Below are 23,406 nucleotides of genomic sequence, written 5' to 3'. Positions count from 1 at the left end.
AAGAAATGTTTTCAGTTGTTGATTCATGTAGATGTGTCCAACAGTGTTGCTGTAATTACTCCGAATTCCTCATGGGGGCGACTGAAGTTACGCACCATATAGCTTTAAGGGGGTTAGCTAAGCACATGTAGCTTCAAGGAAAAGGGGGGAAGTGAAGAGCTACTAACATTAGTCTTAGCTACAAAGTTTAGTACCTATCCACTATTCACTGGTCACAATATCTAGACACCTAAGGGAGTTGGTTTGTTTGGGAGGGTGGGGGGGGGGGGTAGGCTGTGGGCTGGCTGTCTCACAGGATGGAGGGGATAGGGGAGCGAGAGCGCCGCAGTGGGCAGGGCGATCCATACGGCGAGGTCACAGGAGACACACTCAGAGTGTTACCAGTCATGCCCGCTATGTTGTTCAGGCTCCGGGATTTCTCATAGCCTTCAGATTAGATGAGTGGGGGGGCGATAGAGAGGAGGTGGTGGAGGTGGTAGTTGTGGACATTAACACACAGGCAGGCAGGCAGGCAACGATCCCAGTCCCAGCCAGCCGAGTGAACCCAGACAAGACAGGAGACAGGAGTGAGACAAGAGCAACGGTAAACGATGGTGAGTGCATGCACAGTATACATTTCCTAACAATGACATGCTAAGACTTGCAGACTGGAGTTTTTGGAGCTATAGGCAAATGTTTTTTCAAGCTGGAGCGTCTCTTAAAGGAGAAATAACCTAATTAGTGGAGTTAATCCTCAGTAAGGGCAGGCCAAAGAAACCCATCTTCTTCTGCTTTCAACTTTTCAAAGTATTCACATGTTACCTTGTTTTGTGAAGTGCTATGCAAAAAAAAAGTTTATTATTATTATTATTATTATTATTATTATTATTATTATTATTATTATTATTATTATTATTATTATTATTATTATTATTAACACCTTACACAGTAAGGTCATCTATATGCCCGTTATGTATCAAATATCGCAGTGTTTGTAGGTAAACATTCTGATTGGTTACAGCCTCACCATACTGATCAGGATGAGGAAGATTACAGATACCTTAATAATGAATGCTTCAATTATGATTACAAAAGCTCAAACTTCTATGAATGCAGCATGTGATGCACACTGGAAAAATTTGCATTCAACACTTCATCAGCACACTAAACAAGCAAGCCAAAGCAGCCAGATCATCAATGGAACATGCCAATCAGCATGGGTGTACACAGTACTGATGATGAGGGCCGGCGAATGGAAACGTGACCTGATTATCATAATGCAATTCGGCACCAGTTGTTTTCTCCATTTGAGTGGAAGGGTGTAAATAAAACGGGCTGTTGCAAGACCAGCTGGCCCAAGCAGGCAGAACAAAGGGCAGCCTGGGTCTATGCCAACAGGTAGCCGGCACTGGAAAGGACCCCATGTTTTAAGCATAAGTGGCAGGGTGATGTGAGCTGACGTCTGAGGGGGCAGAGGCAAAGGCATGACCACCATGATGTTCTCCATAGAAGAACATTGACTACATGTACAGTGGTTTGCCCTGCTAGTCTAACTCAATGCCTATAGCTTAAATAAACAAGAAGTATCTTTAATGTTGTCCTTAAAGCTATAGTGCGTTTTTCATATGAATGAATGTTTGTTACAGTCAAGCAATTGCCAAATGAGTTGACACAAAATTGATTAAGCCAGTCAGCTCCATAAAATTCTCTATATTTCTCAGTATGGCAGTCTTTACAAACGGGTGTCGACCCCCGACACTGGCGCAGGAGATCAGAAATATCCCAAGAAGCGCCCACGAAATGTTTAAGTCGTGTCTTGTACGGCAGAAGGGACAAAATCCATGCGTGATCCCAAAGGCTTTAGCCCATGAAGATGCGCCGACAGTGCTGTTGTCATTACTCAGAATTTCTCATGGAGGCAAAGGTACGCACAATAGCTTCAAGTACATTTTTCCTTATAAGATTTCTAATGAATTAGGAACTGAAATTCAATTAAACCCAATCTTTAAAATACAGAGGCACTGGAATGGCATGATAACCTTGGTTTGCCTGTAATAGAGTGAGTACAGTAAAGGGCTACGGGGCTGTACAGCAATAGCATTTTGAGCAGGACATTTAGATAACCTCCTGGAGAGGCAGTTAACTCATGATAGAAGGCAATTAGCCAAGGCTTAACGCTTCCACATTACAGTGCAGATTAAAACTACATTAATGAGATGCTTGAGATAAAACGTCGGAATTAAATGAACAAACACGCCGTAGGCCTCGCGTAAAGTCTAAATATTATTGTAGTGTGGCCAAAGGGAAGAGTAACAGAATACATTTGACAGACATTTTGTCTTTTATGACTTTGCTGAAGGGAATACCTTTCAAATCAGTAGTAGCGTGACCTAATCTCAACTGTGTGAGCTGCTCCATTTCTGTCTTTTAGTTTATCTTCCTGGTGGTCATTGTCGGCTTATAATGTTTGACTTTCATTCATTTATACCATTTGACTGACTGTGATTTGAAGGTGGAGTCAGCCATTCAGGAGAATGCTTGTTGTCAAAATCAGTTTAGTCATATCAGTGAATATCTGTCAACGATCTGCTACCTCCAAAAATTCAGCTCACGCACACTAGCCTACGGTAACAGACGGTGACGAGATAGTCACTGATTTTGATAAAATTTATTTTTACGACAAGCGTTTTCCAGAAATGTTGACTCCACCTTTAAATTCAAGGAAACGGCATAATACGAAGTGCTAGGAATTGGCAGTATGCTAACTAGTTACCTACAGAGGTTCTTATAATGTTACAAATGAAGAAGTCAAACATTTTATGAGCTTTCTACTACTATATCCATTTGAATTTGTCCGATTGTGCGATATCTATTGCTGTATCATCACCTTAGATGATGCACTGGCAAATTGATTCGGGAGCTGTCGAAGGCCAATGAACCTGGCAACAACCCTAAAAAAAGTGAGACACAAAGTCAGCAATCTATTCAAGTGTTTCCATGCAACAGGAAAACATGAATAGCTTGTGAAGAAAGCAGCAGTCCTGTCAGCTGGGTAGACACTGCTGCCCTTTGAGAATTGCCAAAAAGGTTGTGCCGGGTGTCACTGCTGAGAACTGCAAACAGCAAAGCCATAGGTTACATTACCTTAGGCTGACTACGCCTCAACAAACAGGCTTTTTTCCCTTTCATGGATGTCTGTGTTCCAGTCACCAAAGATACGGATAGGCTGATGAGGATTTTGACTGATGATGAAGATGTGTTTTTAAGGTTGAGCTTGGACATTTGTATTTCTATGTCCAAACATATTTGACATAAAAACTGCTCTGACGGTTTATTCAGTCTATTTAAAGGCAGGGTCAACGTTTCTGTAGAACGCTTGTTGTCAAAATCACACATTTAGTCAAAAACTTTGCTAAAAACTGCTAAAAACTGGGGGGTCAGAGGGACACTGTAGCTGGCAACATGCCCGTTCACAGAGGCTTGGATTGGTATTAACAATAGATCTTTTTTTTGTGCACACACAGAACACACAGGTAGTGGATCGTGAGGAGATATTCACTGATTTTGAGAAAAAGTGATTTTGACAATTTTATGTTAATTTATGTCATCATGGCATTCAACATACCTTTCCGCAGCCCTCCGTCCGAAGGGCAGGTGGTGTAGTCACTAGCAGCGAGCAGGAAGCACGTCCCCCCACTCCGCCGGTCCTGCTCCCGGGCACTGGAGCTTCTCATGGGGACCCTGTCCTCTGGAGACATGGTCAGGTCACTGCCCCCACTGCAGTCTGCTGACAGCACTGGGGAAAAGAAACAATGCAAGGTTAGAGATCTGACATAGCCTGGAATCTAACATCCATTTCCTCCATTTGACATCATTTATAATCTTTTTACATTAAGGGGGTTTGGTTTTTGAATCCTGAGCTGACAAGAGCAGATTTAGTAAGAAAAGAGCATACCGTTAAAGCTTCAGTAGCTACCTGGATACCAAATGATAAGTTGACATGATAGCCTCCATTTAAATTTTTTTCCCTCTCTGCTGAGATATACATTCTGGGGGAACAGCATGTTCTTTCTTTGAGTTTGTTTTTTCAACGTGTAACATTTCTGTGGTGGGAGCTTGTTTAAACACTTTGTTATTGTCACATTTCCATAATGAATTCAAAAAACTAAATGTGAATTCTTGTCAAGTCAAACAGATGGCTGTTTACTCGTGCATGGGGAAGTGAAAAAATCCCGACAATTACCTTTGACAATGACTGTAAAATAAGTATTGCGTGACATATTACATCATTCAATACATATTTTTTAATTGCCCTGGGAAAACAAAAAAGTAAAATAACTAAATCCTGTTTTTTTTTAAGGAAATAAGGCAATAAATGTAACATTTCACTATGATCAAACAATACTCTGCTCTCACAATGTGACAGGGTATGTTAAAAGTACCACCAAAACGCTGTGGTTAATAGTAATGACATACTCTCTCGACAACAGTGAATAGCTCATTAACTTCTCAGTGGTATATACTTAGTGGTAGAAAGAGAAAGGGGGGGTTGTGGGTGAGAGAATATAGGGGAGTTTTCAAGGTAGCGGTGGGGTTGGGGTGACAGGGAAATCACAGTCACAACAAATCATCAAACAACCTCACCACATTCAAAGCCTGCGCCAAATGCCACAAGCGCCACAGTGCAGGTCAAAAGGTCAGACTTCTGTGGTGGAGCTCCGGCGGATAAGAAAGACATTGTTTATTCCTGAGCCAATGAGAGATTTTACAACAATAAAACTCTCTCTCTACTGCCAGGATGTGCAGATACGCCATGCTTAAAAAATACGTCTGAGGTTGATATTACGTTAATCTCAACAAATGTCTCCTGAAGACCAACATCATCCTACTAACCAATATTGTCCTAGTTTTGGCTTTTGTCCACAAACAATTCAAAAAAGGTACAGAGTGTAATATCGGAGTGTATAGCGACTAGTGGAGCGATTCCAGATTGCAAGTCTCCCCTGGTAACACCACCCTTTGAAGAATTTACAGAAGCTATGGTGGTCTTCGTGGACAACAAGAAAGTTACTAAAGATGACATCTGCCTCAAGTCTTTCCATCAGGGTACTAATATTATATTCCATTTCTACCAAGTCCGTTCTGAAAAAATGCAAACAAATTCTACACACTGTACCTTTAAAGCACATAAAAGAGCCATGCAGTTTTTATGACTTATGCGATCATTACAAATAAAGAAGCCAGTGTAATATGTTTACTCAACCTGTTAAAGTGGATTGGCATCCATAAGCATTCACAATAACGTTTACTGCATATGGAGTTGCTCTCCAGTGACTAGAAATGCAGTGGCAATTCAGCAGCTTACCATGTAATGATGGAATATTACATGAATTACGTCAGTGTTGCTCTTTTATGTGTTTTTAATTGTTTTTAGATGACAGTAGAAGTCTATGGCACGCAGGAATTTTCTATAGTAGGCTTTGGCTACACAGGCAATACTGGTTGGTAGGGTGGATTGGTTTTTGCTTTTTATTTTTCCGTATTTTTCATAAAAAGAACTAAAGTAGGAATGCCCTCTCCCATGTGACTGACATTAATATATAGTTATGTTAATGTAAATGGAACCTTTCACATTAACACGTAGGGGAGAACGGGGTTATACAGTATGTAACACGGGTTGGTTGTCACAATCGTTATATCTCGGAACCAGAAGGCGCTGTCTGTGAAATTTTGGTATGTAAATATCCAGAATTGGGATCAGAGGTCACCTACATAGTCTTCCTTGGAGTTAATCTGCTGAATTTGAGGTGAGAGGACTGTTTGTGTTTTTCATGTCAAATTGAAAATATTTAGCTCCTCAGTATTTTTCTTCTAGGCTTTTACACAATGGGTTTATAACAAAGCACTTGTTACCCTAAAAAGTGTGAAGGGTAAACTATAGTTTAGATTGTGGTTAGCAAGCTAATTAGTTGTCAGATGGTTGTTGGCCTTGATGCGAGCAAGAAATTCAAGTTGGGGTTGGTCGTCACATTTTTTGGGGGGTTGGTTGTCACATGTTGTCCAAAGCTGCAGCCAGGAAAGGAACCCAATAACGAAATAAATTGTCAAGCTGTATCCTCACTGACACCCCAGAGAAGGAAATAATAGAGAAGGAAAAGGCAGCTAGCATGCAAAAGAAAAAAGGGCAACAAAATCAAAACAACCCAGTGCATCCCAAACTAGACCAGCTGCCAAGGCTACAGTCAGTTATGTAGGCCTATTTGTCAACTTGACAATGCAATTAAACTTTCAAATTTAGTTCTGCTTTCTTGCCTTCTTTTTAAGATTATTCCTATTAAGATAACATTGTGACAAACAACCCCATAGTGTGTGACAACCGACCCCTTGATGGGGCATTGACACTCATTTTCATCAATCTCAAATGTGTAAGTATAAATGACTGATGATGGCCTAGAGGGAAAACAGCCTCATACGGGTCTGAACAACAAATTAGCAATCTCTACTGCAAGAAAGACTTGGACACAAGAACACTTTTCACACAAACATATCCTACTTTCAATACCTTTTGCATTGCCTTTCTCGTCACTGTGGCAACCAGAGATGAAGGCTGCGAGGCAAAAGAGCTCAGTGTTCTGTGAGGGAGCTGCTGACTCTCCAGGGGAAAATAATTTCTAGTGTCAGGGGGCCACCTGTCAAATGGCCACTGCGTTCTACCTAAAATGGATCCCTTAGGGATTTGCCTTGCTGTCACTACACATATAAAGACCACTCGGTGTAACCTGGCTTTTACTACTGAAGTGTGGTTGCTCATAATTTTCGCTGTTTTATAACCTTGGTCTGGCAATATGTTCTTAGCCTGGTGAGACCAGCCTGATCTTGCCAGGTTCACATTAATTTCTCACCTGCAGATCAGTATGGTCTTTCTCCAGTCTATGTTGGTAGGAGTCAGGTCAAAACATTACTGGGCCAATCAGAGCCCGCATTCTGACCTGACATTTGTCCCCTTATAGTGGAAGGCAGCTTCTGACTGGTATATGCAGTCTTCAATCTAACTTTGTGAGACCAGCCATATCTCGCTAGCTCATTTGTCGATCCATGTGGACATCAACGACTACATGTACCAATCAGGGGCTGATTTCCACTAACGGACAGAAAGTGCGGCAGGCCCGGTCTGACTGGAAGCTAGACTAAAGACTACATGTAGCAATCAGGGGCTGCCTTCAACTAACGGACGGGAGTGGGGAGGGCCCGGTCTAACCAATGGGTCTGACTGAAGGCTAGATTTTTCATTACAAGAACCAATCAGGGTTGCCTTCCACTTACTGATGGGGCGGGGCTCCTCCCCACGGAGATTGAGAAAGTCCAGACTAGTCTACAGGAGCGAAACGATTGTGAAGATTGTAAGCTATACAAACACTAATCGGTGTAACCTGGCTTTTACTACTGATGTGTGGCTACTCATAATTCTTGTATAACCTTTGTCTGACAATAAGTTCTTACCTGAGAGGTTGCGTTCTAGTACCCTGCTCCCTTTGGCGTGGCACAGGTCACCTGTAGAGCTGTTGCAGGTGGTGTTGAGATCAGCTTTGGAGTATATCGGCGACCCTCCCTGCACCACCTGAGGGATGTGTTTCTTCCTCTTCTTGGGCAGCTTCTGCTTGGCCATGGCCAGGGAGTAGTACATCCCAAAGTTATTGACGATAACGGGCACAGGCATGGCTATCGTCAGCACACCCGCTAATGCGCACAATGCGCCGACGACCATGCCCGACCAGGTCTCCGGATACATGTCACCATAGCCTAGTGTGGTCATGGTTACCACGGCCCACCAGAAGCCAATGGGGATGTTCTTGAACTTTGTGTGGAGACCACCGGTGGGGTCATTGGCCTTGGCGCCGATTCGTTCGGCGTAGTAGATCATGGTGGCAAAAATTAACACTCCCAACGCCAGGAAGATGATGAGCAGCAGGAATTCATTGGTGCTGGCCCGTAACGTGTGGCCCAGAACCCTTAGACCCACAAAATGACGCGTTAGCTTGAAGATACGCAGGATACGAACAAAACGCACCACCCTGAGGAAACCCAACACATCCTTGGCGGCCTTTGAAGAAAGGCCACTCAGCCCTACCTCCAAGTAGAAAGGCAGGATGGCCACAAAGTCGATAATGTTGAGAACGCTCTTAACAAACTCCAACTTGACCGGGCAGAAGGTCACTCGCACCAGGAACTCGATGGTGAACCACAGGACGCAAACGCCCTCCACGTAGGTGAGCGCTGGGTCCGTTCTAATCTCGTACTGCGGGCCTGGGTCCGGCAGGCTGCTGTTTCGATTGATCTCCGTCTTGTTGATGATGGTGTTGAAAGCCTCGTGAGTCTCCAGGCAGAAGGTGGTGATGGAGACCAGGATGAAGAATAAAGATGCAAAGGCAATAAACTACAGGAGAGGGAAAGAGCAAAAAAAACATGATATTATTACCAATCATCCATTACATTTTTCAATTGTTTGAACCTTCACGTTCTATTCACTGGATTAGGATACACAGACCGAGATCAATCGACAAAGTTACTCTTGAGAGTGAACGCCGACAAGTTTAATTAACTTGCATCAATTTGAATGGACTCCAGAGAGAGAAGCAATCTATTAGCAAGAGCAACAAATAAACACACACTTTCCCCATTGCTCCTGGTGGGAATGTAGCACAGGTGCAGACCCAGTCAGATTTAATTTACTGGTGTTGGTATGTTGGGGGTTTGAAGCAAGGAGCAAAGTTGTTAGAATTAACCAATCAAAGATGAGACTTCAGAATCAGTGGGGCATTTTATTTTCACGTGTTTTATTAGTTTTTCGTGTGTATGTTTTGTGCATATTGCATAATAAAACATGCCCCATCTCCATGTAGTTGATTGGAATGGCAAGATGTTGGACTATTTACTCTGTTTTTGCATTGAACTTGCTGTGATAGCAATGCAAGCATGACGGACTGCATCTACACTCAACAAAAATATAAACGCAACACTTTTGTTTTTGCTCCCATTTTTCATGAGATGGACTTAAAGATCTAAAATTCATTCCAGATACACAATTGTACCATTTCTCTCAAACATTGTTCACAAATCTGTCTAAATGTGTGATAGTGAGCACTTCTCCTTTGCTGAGATAATCCATCCCACCTCACAGGTGTGCCACATCAAGATGCTGATCTGACATCATGATTAGTGCACAGGTGTGCCTTAGACTGTCCACAATAAAAGGCCACTCTGAAATGTGCATTTTTTTTGCTTTATTGGGGATCTGGGGACTCAGAACCAGTCAGTATCTGGTGTGACCACCATTTGCCTCATGCAGTGCAACACATCTTCTTCGCATAGAGATTATCAGATTGTCAATTGTGGCCTGTGGAATGTTGGTCCACTCCTCTTCAATGGCTGTGCGAAGTTGCTGGAGACGGCTTATGGTGGAGAAATGAACATTCAATGCACGAGCAACAGATCTGGTTGACATTCCTGCTGTCAGCATGCCAATTGCACGCTCCCTCAATGCTTGTGGCATCTGTGGCATTTTGCTGTGAGACAAAACTGCACATTTCAGGGTGGCCTTTTATTGTGGACAGTCTAAGGCATACCTGTGCACTAATCATGATGTCAGATCAGCATCTTGATGTGGCACACCTGTGAGGTGGGATGGATTATCTCAGCAAAGCAGAAGTGCTCACTATCACATTTAGACAGATTTGTGAACAATGTTTGAGAGAAATGGTACAATTGTGTATCTGGAATGAATTTTAGATCTTTAAGTCCATCTCATGAAAAATGGGAGCAAAAACAAAAGTGTTGCGTTTATATTTTTGTTGAGTGTATGTACCCGTGTCTCTAAATCTCAGGTTTTATATAGGTACTTCATGCGACAAGGTCAGCCAAAGAAGAATTTTTTCCCCATTGTTTTTATTAAACTAAAATTAAAAGTAGAATTAAAATGAATAAAAAAAGAAAAAGACAGACCTCCTAAAGGTTAAAGATAGTATTCACCATTGCTACAGTGCAACATTCTGTCTTTTCCAGTGCTCTAGCTGTGTATTATATATTTTTTTGTGTCTTGAAATAGAACACAACATTGGCTATGTTAAGCTGGCTCCATATGAAAGCCATCTTTTCTCGCTTGGCCCCGTTGCCTATGAGTGAAAGTCAGACAGAGATATCGACTTCTAAATGGCCCTCTTTCTACAAGAAGATACATCGAAATACAGACTGTTTTATTAGGATGCAATATCAACATCAATGTCAGCGAGGTAATAGGGAAGAGTCAAGGTGACAAAACGGAATATTCAGCAAAAGCAGGCAGTTGTGAACATGTGAGTGGCAGTGAGCTCAATGGCACTTAGATTATTTTTATTTTTTTTACGCTATGACAACAACACCGATGATATAGAATTAAGTCCAGAATGGGTTAATATGAAGTACTACCACTTACTGTATATGTGTTATCAATGCAAAGTTTTGTTTCAAAGACACTATTGTTGTTAAAATAGAATTGAAGTACCTCGCAAAATGATAGTTTAGAGTGTTAAATTATGAGTCACATAGATTGTATTAATTTTTTTTTCATTGCTTAGCAGATCTTGCCCTGTTTTGGTCTTTTTTTTAGCAAATTGTTTAGGGAACCACCTGTCAGATGCAGAGCCTGCATCCAGCATTTTTCCGTTGCCCCTGGAAGAATCTCGGGGCTGAAAGACGGAGCAGGTTTCCACACTATACTTTGCTCCCTCTCCACCTCCCTCCCACAGTCCATCCACTGGTTGCGCTACTCTGCCTGCTTGAGCTCTGCGCTGAAGAAGCCGGTTCACACCAAGCCTTGTTTTTTTGTATTGCATGACTCACGCTCTTAAAATATCACTGCCACTATTTGGGTCGCCATGCTCCTGAACCTCCTGTGTGCATGCATTCACTCCACCGCTGGTAGCATGCCTTCTCTTCATATACAGTACATGTACAGTATCTTCTTTAATGTCCTATCAGTGTGCATGTTTGTTCTGCTCATTAACTGGCATGATGCAACTTGACACCATGTTGCCATTTCTAATTCAGTGACATTCAGTACGTACATACCTGAATATATTCTTCAATCTCTTTGCATCAGTATATCTTCCTAGTTACTTTATTCACACTGGCTTGTCTTACTTTGTATGCCTTTTTATAAACACACTCAACCTCATTATGTCTACTTGCACTTGTACTTTGTACTAGACAACGTACAGTAGTGATGTACTGGAAGTTAGAGCATCTGCACCAACGTGGGCCTGCATTGAATTGGGTCCTTTACGGCTGCTGTTAATATAGACATAGGAGTCTTTTTTCTTTTCTCTAGTTTGTTTAAATAAGACAACATTTCTGCTGTTGACATCAATTCTAAAGCTGTGCACTTTACTATACTGTTTCGAAAAGGATTTTACTAGTTCAACCATGTTTGCTAAGAAATATGTCCAATGAGATGGCGCATGTTAGATGTGAATCTGAACTAAAAGGCTATACTCTGAACTTTTCAGAAAATCACAACAAAAAATACTGACTGCTCTGTGCCCTTTTCTAATGCTGCAACAATCAACTTTAACTTGGGAAAAAAACAAATATACAAGCTATTCAACAAAATAATATTAGTTGTATTATATTTCCATTACATTCATGTTCTGTCTGGAACCAGACTCTTCCTGACTCAAAGTAAATTCCCCTGCTGTCATTGCTCTCAAGTTGTAAACATGGGCCTCTACCAATTTACTAGAAATAGAAAATATATGCAGCACACTTACAACAAAATAATCTCAGAAATTAAAGGGACACCGCCAGCGGCTTTGATTTAAGCATAATGTGGATATTGCCTTTTGAAACATGCAAATCCCGACTACAGCAATCCTTCTCCTATACTGCCAAATGATTTCTATCTATCCCACCATTCTCTGTGTCTGTGTCTCCCTCTCATTTATGACCCTGGCTGAATCTAACAGCTGGACGACCCGAGCTGTTTTTTCCTATGTCTGCTCGGATGCTGCGCCGACTAATGACAACTGCCGTCTCGTGCTGGGCTGTAATTTTTGTTGCGATCAAGTCTGCGGAGCGAGAATACATTATCTTCTATGCCTCTAGCATCTCAATCATCTCATATTAGACAACCAGACACCAAACACACATGCATACACTATGATAACCTCTTTTTACACACACATGGCCTCACAAGGTTATTTATGATAGACATTAAAGATGCAAAGGCGCTACTCTTCCATGTGATATTTGCAATAGGCACACGCTTCTCCACATCCTTATTTCAGGCACACACACACACCCCGCGCATGCTAAATAAGTCCAGGCAATTCTAGAAATGGCAAAGCGGATGTCCTTCAATTTGAATATCACAAACAATTTCCCTCTTATTCCTATGTTAGGAATCAGTGAATATCTCCTCACAAACTGCTACCTGTCTGTACTGTGTGTGTACTGAAGAGAACATTTAACAAAGATTTTGACAAAAAGCTTCTCCAGAAATGCTGACTCCATCCTTTAAATTGCGTAAAAAAACGTTTCCATAATATTATATGTTTTTTTTTAAATGCACCTATACAGTATATGTATGTTTGTGTGTGTGTGTTTTTGTGTGTATAGAACATGCTCTATGCAAATTGCAGTGGATATTTGTGATCCCCAGATGATGAATTCAATTGAACTAACCTCCCAGTCTTCTGGTGCTCATTAGACCAACATTTCAAAATATCCCATAATGTAATCAGCGCATTTCCAAATTCCCATGAAATTTTGTCTAGCACATTCATGTTCCTATGAAGATAAACCCCCACTAGAATTCAATGACAGCATCACTTTCCCTACAGTTCAACCCCAGAGGCTAAATGTACATGTTCAGCACACTATTGGTAAGAACAACACACACTGTTTATTCAGAACAGGTTTGTATTGCAGACTCTAATAAACATCTCTCCACGTCTCCATGGGCAACTAGCAGGGCATCTCTGCACCAGTTCTGCTTTAAGTGTGTAAACAAGAAAGTGGTTAGATAATTCACAATCATTTCGTCTTGCCAGATTCCGGTTTCTGAATTTAGCATTACTTCAGTGTGCCCAAGCTGAATGTTTTTTTATGTCAGTGCAACACACGCACGCACAGACACGCACACGCACACACACGCACACACGCACACACACACACACACACACACACACACGTTATTACAGCATCCATGCTGTCTTAGTCCTCGTTAGTGAGGAAGACGTGGGCAGAGGGATAGCACATGGCAGTAAAGAAGACAACTATAAAGGACAGGAATAGGCTTTTAAATACCGTCTTTCACAGGCGCAGAATGTCTAACTAACAAGCTCCATGTATGTCTTTAGATGCACTGTACAAACACAGTGATTTATTAGGTCTTAACAGATCCAGTGGGCAGCCCTTTCAGCCCTCCCAAACACTGATGGGATGTGAACCCTGTCACAGTCACACTGAAGCGTGGATACCTTCCTCATAATCACATCATTTTTCACAAGACGCCTTTGCCCCTCCCAGGGAAGAGACATGAGGGAAAATGCCATTTTAAACGGCTTCGATCACGCTATCCCGCGGAGGATTACATGGAGCCCTGTGCCCCTAGCCGCATGGGGCCAGGACACTGACACCGGAGCTATGCAGCCCTCAGGGTTGTAAATAGTAACCGATGAAACAGGCACGGACGTCACAATGCAGTGTAAATAGAAAGGAAAAACTTTGAGGTCTGCAGGTCACAGAGGACGGACAGGCCTGTTGACGGTCACTGACAATATGCAGCTGAACCTCCAGTCCAGAATGCAGTGGTAAGGCACTTGAAGATGTTTGGTAATTGCTATGAAATTTGCCAGAAAAAGAATATGTGCACAAATTAGTCAGTTATCTATCTAACAACCTACCCTAAACCAACACAAAAAATGCATGGTTTCCTCATCTACATGGCAGACCCTGACCATGTTGAGTCCACTTGGAGGAGCTTGCCCAGATTAGAATGAGTCTATAGTAAATCCTCGTATCGCTCACGCTCACTCAGATAGCTATAAACAGAACGTTCCTCCTGGGTCAAACATGTTTCCGTACATCCCTTCATCTGTTGGCACAGTAAGACGTTGTATGGGCAAACCTTGGCATTCCCCCAATGAAAAATCCCCCCCCCACACACACATACATACACACAGCCAGGCAGCCCACCGCTCTGCTCAGGCTCTGTTTTAGAAAAGCGTCCTGCTGGTTGGGCCAATCAGAACGCTCGCTGCCCTCACCTCCTTGGGACCGACACCATCTGTTTGACACAACGAGGTGAGGCTGTGTGAGTCGGTACGGGGCTTGAGACCACCGTACACCGCCATACTGCTGTGACATCATCGAGCTAAGGGGACCCCGGAGGTGCTCACCCAATCCTCAAACACACACACATTTCTACACACTGACATAATTAAACCTGTGTGGTTTTGGGGGGGGGGGGGGGACGTTGAGCTTGTGCCCAGTTATATTTTCAGTTTGGATTAAGGGATTTTTTCCCACTGTGTACACAAATGACGTCTGCACATCCACATGAATGCAGCCTTGACTGGCAGTGTGCAAAGACATTCTAATAGGGTAAACCCTCCTTGCTCCAGTACGACAGGTGTTTTGTCCTTGTATGTATACCTGCAGACTGAGTTAACTATTGTATAAAAATTGCTTAATGCTGTTTAAGGTCACAACCAGGCCCTTTATTTATTTATTTATTATGTGTTACAGTATCCTAAATCAGGACAGCATCAGTGGGTACATGTGCAGAGATAACACTGCACACAGCCAGAGGTTGCCTCTCCATGTCTCTGTTTGTGTCTCTGTCTCTCTCCCACTGACACTGAGCTAGTAGGCTCCAGCTGGAAGCAGAAACCCCCGGCAAGAGACATCCCTCCGTCTGCCGCTCGCTGTCTGTCTGTCACTCAGCAGTGTTGTGTCTCTTCAAAGCAACACCCCCCCCCCCCCCCCACACACACACACACCCCAACCCACGTTACTGTCATCACACCAGGGAGAGACAGTGATAACCGACAGGCACCTCTTCCCTCCCTCCGAGCTGGCTAGTAACCAATGAACTGCATGCGGCTTGTAAACAATAGCCAAATACACTGTTTGTTGCTTTCTGAGTTTTGGCTAATCTATAGTCCATGGTTGGCACTTTTGGCAGCCGAATGGAGTAAGTAAATAAATGACTGACTCTAGCCTACTTCGCTAACTTTGGCTGAGCGATTTGCGCTGACCTAACGCTGTTATGCTCAACATGTAGAACAGCTAGATCAACAGCTTTCTCCACGTCACTAACATCTCTGTATTTACAACCTCTAGAAGCTTAACCAAACGCTTCAGATGCCTAACCTTAACCGTACCGTAGTCTCCATGTGTCATTGAATGTTGTTCTGACTTGTTAATATCAATATATGTCTGTATGATACAATAGGAAAAAGTCAAGTGTTCAAAATGTGAGAGTTACCTTGACCAAAGGCAAACCATGGCTAATTGTGACGTGGATTATAATATAGGTCATCCTTGTGTTTTCTTTTTTTTTAAAGAGTATAAAAAGATAACCAAGATAACGAAGTACAAAATATATAATTTGACAAATTACCGATATGCACTACTATTTTGCCATAGCAAATATGTTTATGGAAAAGCTCAATGCTGCTACTTACATTTCACATTGAATAATTAGGAAACTTTTTAAAGAAACTTTTTCGTAAGCACTTCGTAGCCTCCTCCCACTCACAAAGAAACATCTGTTGTCATTGTCAGATGCATGCTTTCTAGACTCTGTGGAGGACAGGTGATGAAAGCCACACACACGCTCACACAAACCCGCTCACACTCCAACTATTAATACGTTTAAATCTCTGGGGCAACCACTACATAGAGTATTCACAGACACGAGAACCTAACATTTTCTTCCACCAATAGTGGCATCGATATACCAGAATGCAATGCGGCAAACCATGGCGTGAAAGACACAGTTGAGACAATAACAGCACTTTTATGTATTCACTTCTTTGACCTTTTAAAGTGTGGATGATGAAGGGGAAATTGGCTGATAAGTCCGTCTGTGTATTAATGCCGTTTACTACCGTTGTAATTCACACTCTCTGTCTGGTAAATTCACTCGGGCGATTGTACAGAAAAGTCTTCTCTTAGGCTACGTTCCAATACGCATACTTCCCTGCTATTTAGTGTGGTACAAAAAGATTTATGATGTCCCAATACATGTGGTCAGATGCAGCATGCTTAAAAATACCCGGATGTCCTACTACATCAATCAATCATTTAAATCAGCATGCTTTTTAAACTATTCTGACCCACAATCCACTGCACAGCGGAGGTTACATCGCATCATAACAATTGAGATTCCAATGTTCACGAGGCTTGACGATATGATGAAATAAACAAGCAAAAGTATGTCCCAATTAATGCAAACTATGCACTTTAAATGGTCAGTTGTACTATGTAGAAGAATATGAAGAAAGAGTATGCGATTTGGAACGCAGGGTTAGTGTATCATTAAAAACGTGTGCATCTTCACTTATCTTACATGGCTTTGAACACAGCGAGTTTGCAGCTCAGTTGCGTTTGAAAACCTGAACCTCCTAACTGGGCCTGTGGGTTTACACAACCTTTTGATGACCGTCTTCTTAGGCCATTAGCTGTGTACACAATCCAGTGTGTTCTGCTGCTTGAGACACACTGTGTGATCACTGAGCCATGGCTGTAGGAGGAGAACATTGCATGCTGGGGAAACGGACCTGATGTCTGTATAGCCTATTTCTTGTCACATGAAGCTCCCCCTGTTCTAAAATTAAACAGTGGTTAAATCAACATTTTGCAGTGTAGTTATCTGAACGGCTCATTTAAACGTCATCATGGCGCATGCATAATTAAAAACCGCCAAGTAATTGATTTCCCATCTCTGCCTTATGCTATGGAGAGAGAGAGAGAGAATAGTTATGGGAGAACGTAAAGAGAGCTCCGTCCTCGCAGGACAGTTTATTTCGGCTTGCCACAACATTAGGACATAATACACCAGGTCTCACTGTTTCATTTAGTTTTGTTGTAATCATCTGTATGTTATGTTGTTATATGTTGAATATTTTTACTTATTAATTTGATGATGTGCTTTGGCAATATTGTACAATACTGTAACTTTCATGCCAATAAAGCCAATTTGAATTTGAATTTGAATTTGAATTTGAATTTGAATTTGAATTTGAATTTGAATTTGAATTTGAATTTGAGAGAGAGAGAGAGAGAGAGAGAGAGAGAGAGAGAGAGACTGGATGATTATTTCCTTTATTAAATATTAGCGGGATAACAATAAAGCAAGTGCCCGGGAGACAATGGGAGACAGTGAGAGGGTTTGGTAATGAATCGGCCTAACTTACAATGAAGTCCCCCAAACAAAAGGCATGTTTTTTTCACTTGATCAGCCGCCGCCATGGCAACGGCAACCTTTTTTTCCCCTGACAGCTCAAGATGGTGAATCGCAAAGGGGAAGAGAGATAGATGGGAGGCGGAGGGGAACATGAACGATTGTGTTCTTTGGCAGGCAGAAGGGTTTCCCCCATTTTTTTTGCTCGCTGTATTTTCCTCCGCTTTCACTTGATTCAAAAATATGTTTCTCTTTTGGTTGTTGTTTCTTTGTACATACAGATGACAAAACAAGAGCAGGGTTTGCTGTCACTCACTAATTACAATACAACTAAAAGGAAGGTTTTTATTAAATACTCTATTAAAATTAAGGTCCAAAATGTACATTAAGGTGTTCATTTGACTGAACCTTGTCTGAATGTTTGCGTCTGTATATTTCTCCTATACAACCATCTTTAAAGGCCAACATTAGCTATTTTCAATACGCATTTGTTCATATGTTTATAATTGTCTAACTTATGATACATTTTGTTCTTAAAAACATGCAGAAAATGCTTTTTTGAGACTTGTACATACATAGTATTTCTTGATTTATAAAATATGAAAAAACCTGCCGTTTCTCGACCTTAAACTGTTTCCATAGCTAATTTGGAATCAACAACCGACAGTTCCCTAACTCCAAAAACAAGCAGGGACAAAAACACAGGAGTATTTCCACATGACAGGATGATTCACTGCCCCCCTCTGCTCGCTCACACACAGGCACACACACACACACACACACACACACACACACACACACACACTCAGACAGACACTCTCTCTCTCTCTCTCTTCCTCCCTATCCTCATTACACGGCTGGCTGTGACATGACAGCCGGCTCACTCGGGGAACCCTTCTAAACCCATAGCTTTTGGCCAGCAGCCAGACGTAGGGGCTAAAAATAGCTTATCAAAACTTTCCAGGCGTTCCAATTTGAATAATTCATTGTCACTTGATGTCGGCGTTGAAAGAGAGTGGGGAAGCTGAGGTGCAGACAAATGAGCCACTGTCGCCTTCCTCTACACAGAGACTCAAAGGGTCACGACAAAGAGGGATTCCAAAATCACATTCTAATTCAGGGAAGTGGAGATGTGACTGATTGATACATTAACAATGTGGTGGTCACCTCTGCATTTTAATGGACACAGTAGATTTTCCTACCAGCTCAATATAACCAATTGTATTATGATTTGATATTTGAAAGATGATATATATACAGTATCTCACAAAAGTGAGTACACCCCTCACATTTCTTCACATTTTTCTTTATATCTTTCCATGGGACAACACTGAAGAAATGACACTTTGATACAATGTAAAGTAGTCAGTGTACAGCTTGTATAACAGTGTAAATTTACTGTCCCCTCAAAATAACTCGACACACAGCCATTAATGTCTAAACTGCTGGCAACAAAAGTGAGTACACCCCTTAGAAAAAATGTACAAATTGGGCCCAAAGTGTAAATATTTTGTGTGGCCACCATTATTTTCCAGCACTGCCTTAACCCTCTTGGGCATGTAGTTCACTAGAGCTTCACAGGTTGCAACTGGAACCCTCTTCCACCCATTTATGACAGCATCACAGAGCTGGTGGATATTAAAGACCTTGCGCTCCTCCACCTTCTGTTTGAGGATGCCCCAAAGATGCTCAATAGGGTTTAGGTCTGGAGACATGCTTGGCCAGGCCATAACCTTTACCCTCAGCTTTTTTAGCAAGCCACTGGTCGTCTTGGAGGTGTGTTTGGGGTCGTTATCATGTTGCAATACCACCCTGCGGCCCAGTTTAGGAAGGTTGAGTGCACGTGGTCAGCGTCGTACACAGAGGTTGGCTTTGGAAAATAGACGTATGAGTGCTGCCAGCATTGCTGAAGGGCTTGAAGGGGTGGGGGGTCAACATGTCAGTGCTCAGACCATACGCCGCACTCTGCATCATTAGAACATCATACTGGTCTGCATGGCTGTCATCCCAGAAGGAAGCCTATTCTAAAGATGATGCAAAAGAAACCCCACAAAAAGTTTGCTGAAGACAAACAGACTACGGACATGGATTACTGCAACCATGTCCTGTGGTCTGATGAGACCAAAATACATTTATTTGGTTCAGATGGTGTTAAGAGTGTGGAGCGGCAACCAGGTGAGGAGTACAAAGACAAGTGTGTCTTGCCTAGAGTCAAGCATGGTGGTTGGAGTGTCATGGTCTGGGGCTGCATGAGTGCTGCCAGCACTGGGGATCTACAGTTCATTGAATTCTAACATGTACTGTGACATACTGAAGCAGAGCATGATCCCCTCCCTTCATAAACTGGGCCGCAGGGCAGTACTGCAACATGATAACGACCCCAAACACCCCTCCGAACGACCACTGGCTTGCTAAAGAAACTGAGGGTAAAGGTTATGGACTGGCCAAGCATGTCTCCAGTCTTAAACCCTATTGAGCATCTTTGGGGCATCCTCAAACAGAAGGTGGAGGAGCGCAAGGACTCTAATATCCACCAGCTCCTTGATGTCGTCATGAATGGGTAGAAGAGGGTTCCAGTTGCAACCTGTGAAGCTCTAGTGAACTACATGCCCAAGAGGGTTAAGGCAGTGCTAGAAAATAATGTTGGCAAAACAAAATATTGACACTTTGGGCCCAATTTGGAAATTTTTTCTTAGGGGTGTACTCACTTTTGTTGCCAACAGTTTAGACATTAATGGCTGTGTGTCGAGTTATTTTGAGGGGACAGTAAATTTACACTGTTATACAAGCTGTACACTGACTACTTGACATTGTATCAAAGTGTCATTTATTCAGTGTTGTCGTATGGAAAGATATAATGAAATATTTGAAGAAATGTTAGGGGTGTACTCACTTTTGTGAGATACTGTATATACTATACTGCATATCGAGGGAGGAAGCAGTCGACGTCTTTTTTTCTGACAACACTGCGTCCCCCTGACTTCTGAAACCAACCCTTGTGGTGCTTATAACTGTCTAATCTGTATTGATTTTTCCACAAGATCGTAATTCCAAAGGCTCAAGTTAGTCATTCGTTTTACAACGTCCTCTCCATCCTCTGTACGGTGAGTTTGGAATTTGGAGTGTTAAAACAAAAATTTAAAATTCAATACAATTTTCAAGGCTCAAATACTGGAGTGCCTCTTTAACATAGCAAATATGCTGGTTGAATAAAAAACACGTGTGTGTGAAGTTAAAATTGAAAAAGCTCAACATTTCCCATTGAGCACAAGGTTGTCACTTATTTAACATACTGTATGTAATTTGGACATGGCTGCATATTTTTAACTAATAATAAAGATAATATTATATAGACTAGTAGTTACCATCAACTGATTCAATGTTGGCATAGGATGAAGTTAGCTGGAAAGGAGCGACATTTGCAGTTACCAAAACACCCCCAGAGTATATCTCGACATTATCTTGCTTCAATAATGATGGCCATATGCCAATTATGTGGAAGTGGACGTCCTTTTAAACAAGACATTAACAATCAAAATGTTTCTGTGCATCCCTTGTGTGAGCAACACAGATGAGTATTATTCCTTCTTCTTAATAATAGTAACACTTCCTAGCAATTCAGGAAGTGGGTGTAAAAGATCTGTCTCCTGTCACCAGTGCTGTTCTGTATTATTACAATCCAGATATTCCTCTGCTTGTCGTTGCCTGTCAAACTCGCTGGAAAACAAAGAGTTTAAGACAAAGATTAAAGCTAGCAGCGGGTGGACAGCATGAGAGCGCTTATCGTAACATCACTCCAGATAAAACAAAAAGCTGTGTATCAACCTCTCCTGTGAGACAAAAATACACCTGGGGAGAAAGTGATACTAAATATAAACCAAGCCCCCCCCCCCCCACCCGCCTCTCTATCTCTCTCTCTCTCTCTCTTTCATCTCCTCATCTGCCCATCGATATTACAGTGCTTTGTCTACAGCTCAGGCCTGCCATTGACTGATGCTAATGTGAGCATGTCTAAGCTATGGCAGCAGAAGTGAAATATTATTGATGGCGTGCGCTGTTTTGTCCAGCGAGACTCCATTCATAGACAGTGTGTCACCAGGGCATGGCAGGACTTAAAGGGGTGTGGGGGGCGGGGGGGGGGGGGGGGGTGTCTTGGGGGATGTGGGGGGGGGGGGGGGGGGGGCGTTTGATTTTGGGGTTCAGGGAAAACCAACTCATCAATAACTAGTGAGTTCGTAAGCCAATCTTCACACTATACCCTGTACTGTCCCTCCAACTAATGGTGATGGTTTACTTTCTACTGCATTGATCACTAGCTCATTGTATTATCCTTTTATCTTGACTAACAGTTCATTTCCCTAACGAGGTTGACGTTTTAACTTATCGTCATTGTGGTCCGCTATGAAAAAAAAGATACATTCTTAAGCAGAGAAGATAGGACAAATGCGCTCCAATACGGTCCAAGTGTAAGTTTGTGCTCCATTTGACAAATAAAATCCCGTCAAAATGCGTTCTTCAAATGAGATTTGAAGTCGAAGTGATCTTGACCTTTGGCCTACAAAATCCAATCACTTCATCATTTAGTCAGAGTCGACATCTGTGCAATCCCCTCAAAGCTTTCTTTGAGATATTGTCCTCGTGACACGCAAGGTCAGAGACAGTGACATTTTTTTTCACCTTTATTGTCCAAAATCTAAAGGGTGTATATCCCAGAGACCAAGTTAAGAGTTTGTGCCAAATTTGAAGCAAATTCCTCAAAACATGAGATATTGCGTTCATGAGGCACGAGGTCACTGTGACCTTGACCTTTGACCTCCAACATCGAAACAAGTTCCTCTTTGAGTCAGAGTCCGAGAATATATGAAAGTGGGCAGATGAGCAAATCGACTAATTGAATGTTTATGTTAATTTATATTAAATATAAGGCTTCATATTTCTTTGTTCCCTCCATTGTGGTTTCATTCGTAGCACTATAAGGATGTCTGAAAACCTCTTACTCAATTCAGTTTTGTTCCGGGGCCTTTAGTGGTTGATTAGCTCAGACCTCTTTTTTAGAAAAAAACATAATCATTTGATTGACATATGTAAATGATGAACACACTTTCTGTTAAACTTGAAACTTTTGACACCAACAGACTTGTTTATAGACATCAGAGTGGGATTGCAGCATCCATCCCTTGCCAACCACGCCAACCCTCTCAAGAAATTTGCTACTTTACAAATAGTCACTTATCTGAATAGCCCATAAGATGCCATTACATCCGCCCATTTCCCATTGAGGACGGTGACTGCTCCAATAAAAGACGCAATCCTTATCATTCCGGATTCAAATCCCCTCAGAGACCAAATGAGACATTAATCCCATTTTCTAGGCTGGCTCACATCTGAGAGTCCGACATGATCATCTTAAAACGGATCAGACAGACAGACAGACAGACAGACAGACAGACAGACAGACAGACAGACAGAGCTTAGAATGGAAGAAGAGGAGCCTTATTTGACTTAGCAGACCTTGATTTTTTTTCACAAAAACGCTCGGGGCCCGGTCGACGTCAAGTTGAGGAAGCGCAGTATGACACCGGTATCAGGCATGCAAGTGTGTGTGTGTGTGTGTGTGTGTGTGTGTGTGTGTGTGTTTTGCCAAAGGATGTTTTGGTTATTCTTTATATGTCTGACATGTGATATTCTAAGTTGATTCAACACCCACTGCTTCTGTCAGGAATAATAGTGAAACGTTGAACATCCACTTTGTTCGGACACACAACTGTGCAAATCAGCAGCCGCAGGGGGGAATTGTTTTTGACATACAATCCTCACTCTCAGTAATTTCGCTGCTTATAAATGCAACACAGACACAAATAGCACTGACAGATCGCTCCAGAATTGTTTTTTTTTAAACGTGCGATATGTCTTCAAATGCAAACGAAAATAGAGTTGCATGATCAATGGAGGATTGAGTGTGTGAAGCTAACTTGTGCTATTTA

At 42.1% G+C, this 23,406-nt stretch overlaps 1 protein-coding gene across 5 annotated transcripts in view; it reads right to left on the bottom strand.

Moving 5' to 3' along the window:
* Positions 1-289: 289 nt before the first annotated feature.
* Positions 290-23,406, bottom strand: part of kcnc2 (potassium voltage-gated channel, Shaw-related subfamily, member 2) — a gene marked incomplete at both ends in the record, with an annotated part of 68,210 nt that continues 45,093 nt past the window's right edge. The window contains 3 exons of one of the 5 annotated variants that reach the window (XM_080050897.1): positions 290-426; positions 3,605-3,775; positions 7,480-8,413. In XM_080050897.1, the coding sequence (XP_079907023.1) occupies positions 290-426; positions 3,605-3,775; positions 7,480-8,413 (1,242 nt within the window). The remainder of the gene's footprint in view (positions 427-3,604; positions 3,776-7,479; positions 8,414-23,406) is intronic. The other 4 variants (XM_080050899.1, XM_080050898.1, XM_080050900.1 and 1 more) reach the window with 4 other exon arrangements.

Source organism: Ammodytes marinus (genome assembly GCF_949987685.1).
Source record: "Ammodytes marinus genome assembly, chromosome: 22".
NCBI lineage: Eukaryota > Metazoa > Chordata > Actinopteri > Uranoscopiformes > Ammodytidae > Ammodytes > Ammodytes marinus.
Note: the sequence above shows the minus strand (reverse complement) of the source record. Positions and strands in the feature narration are given on the sequence as shown.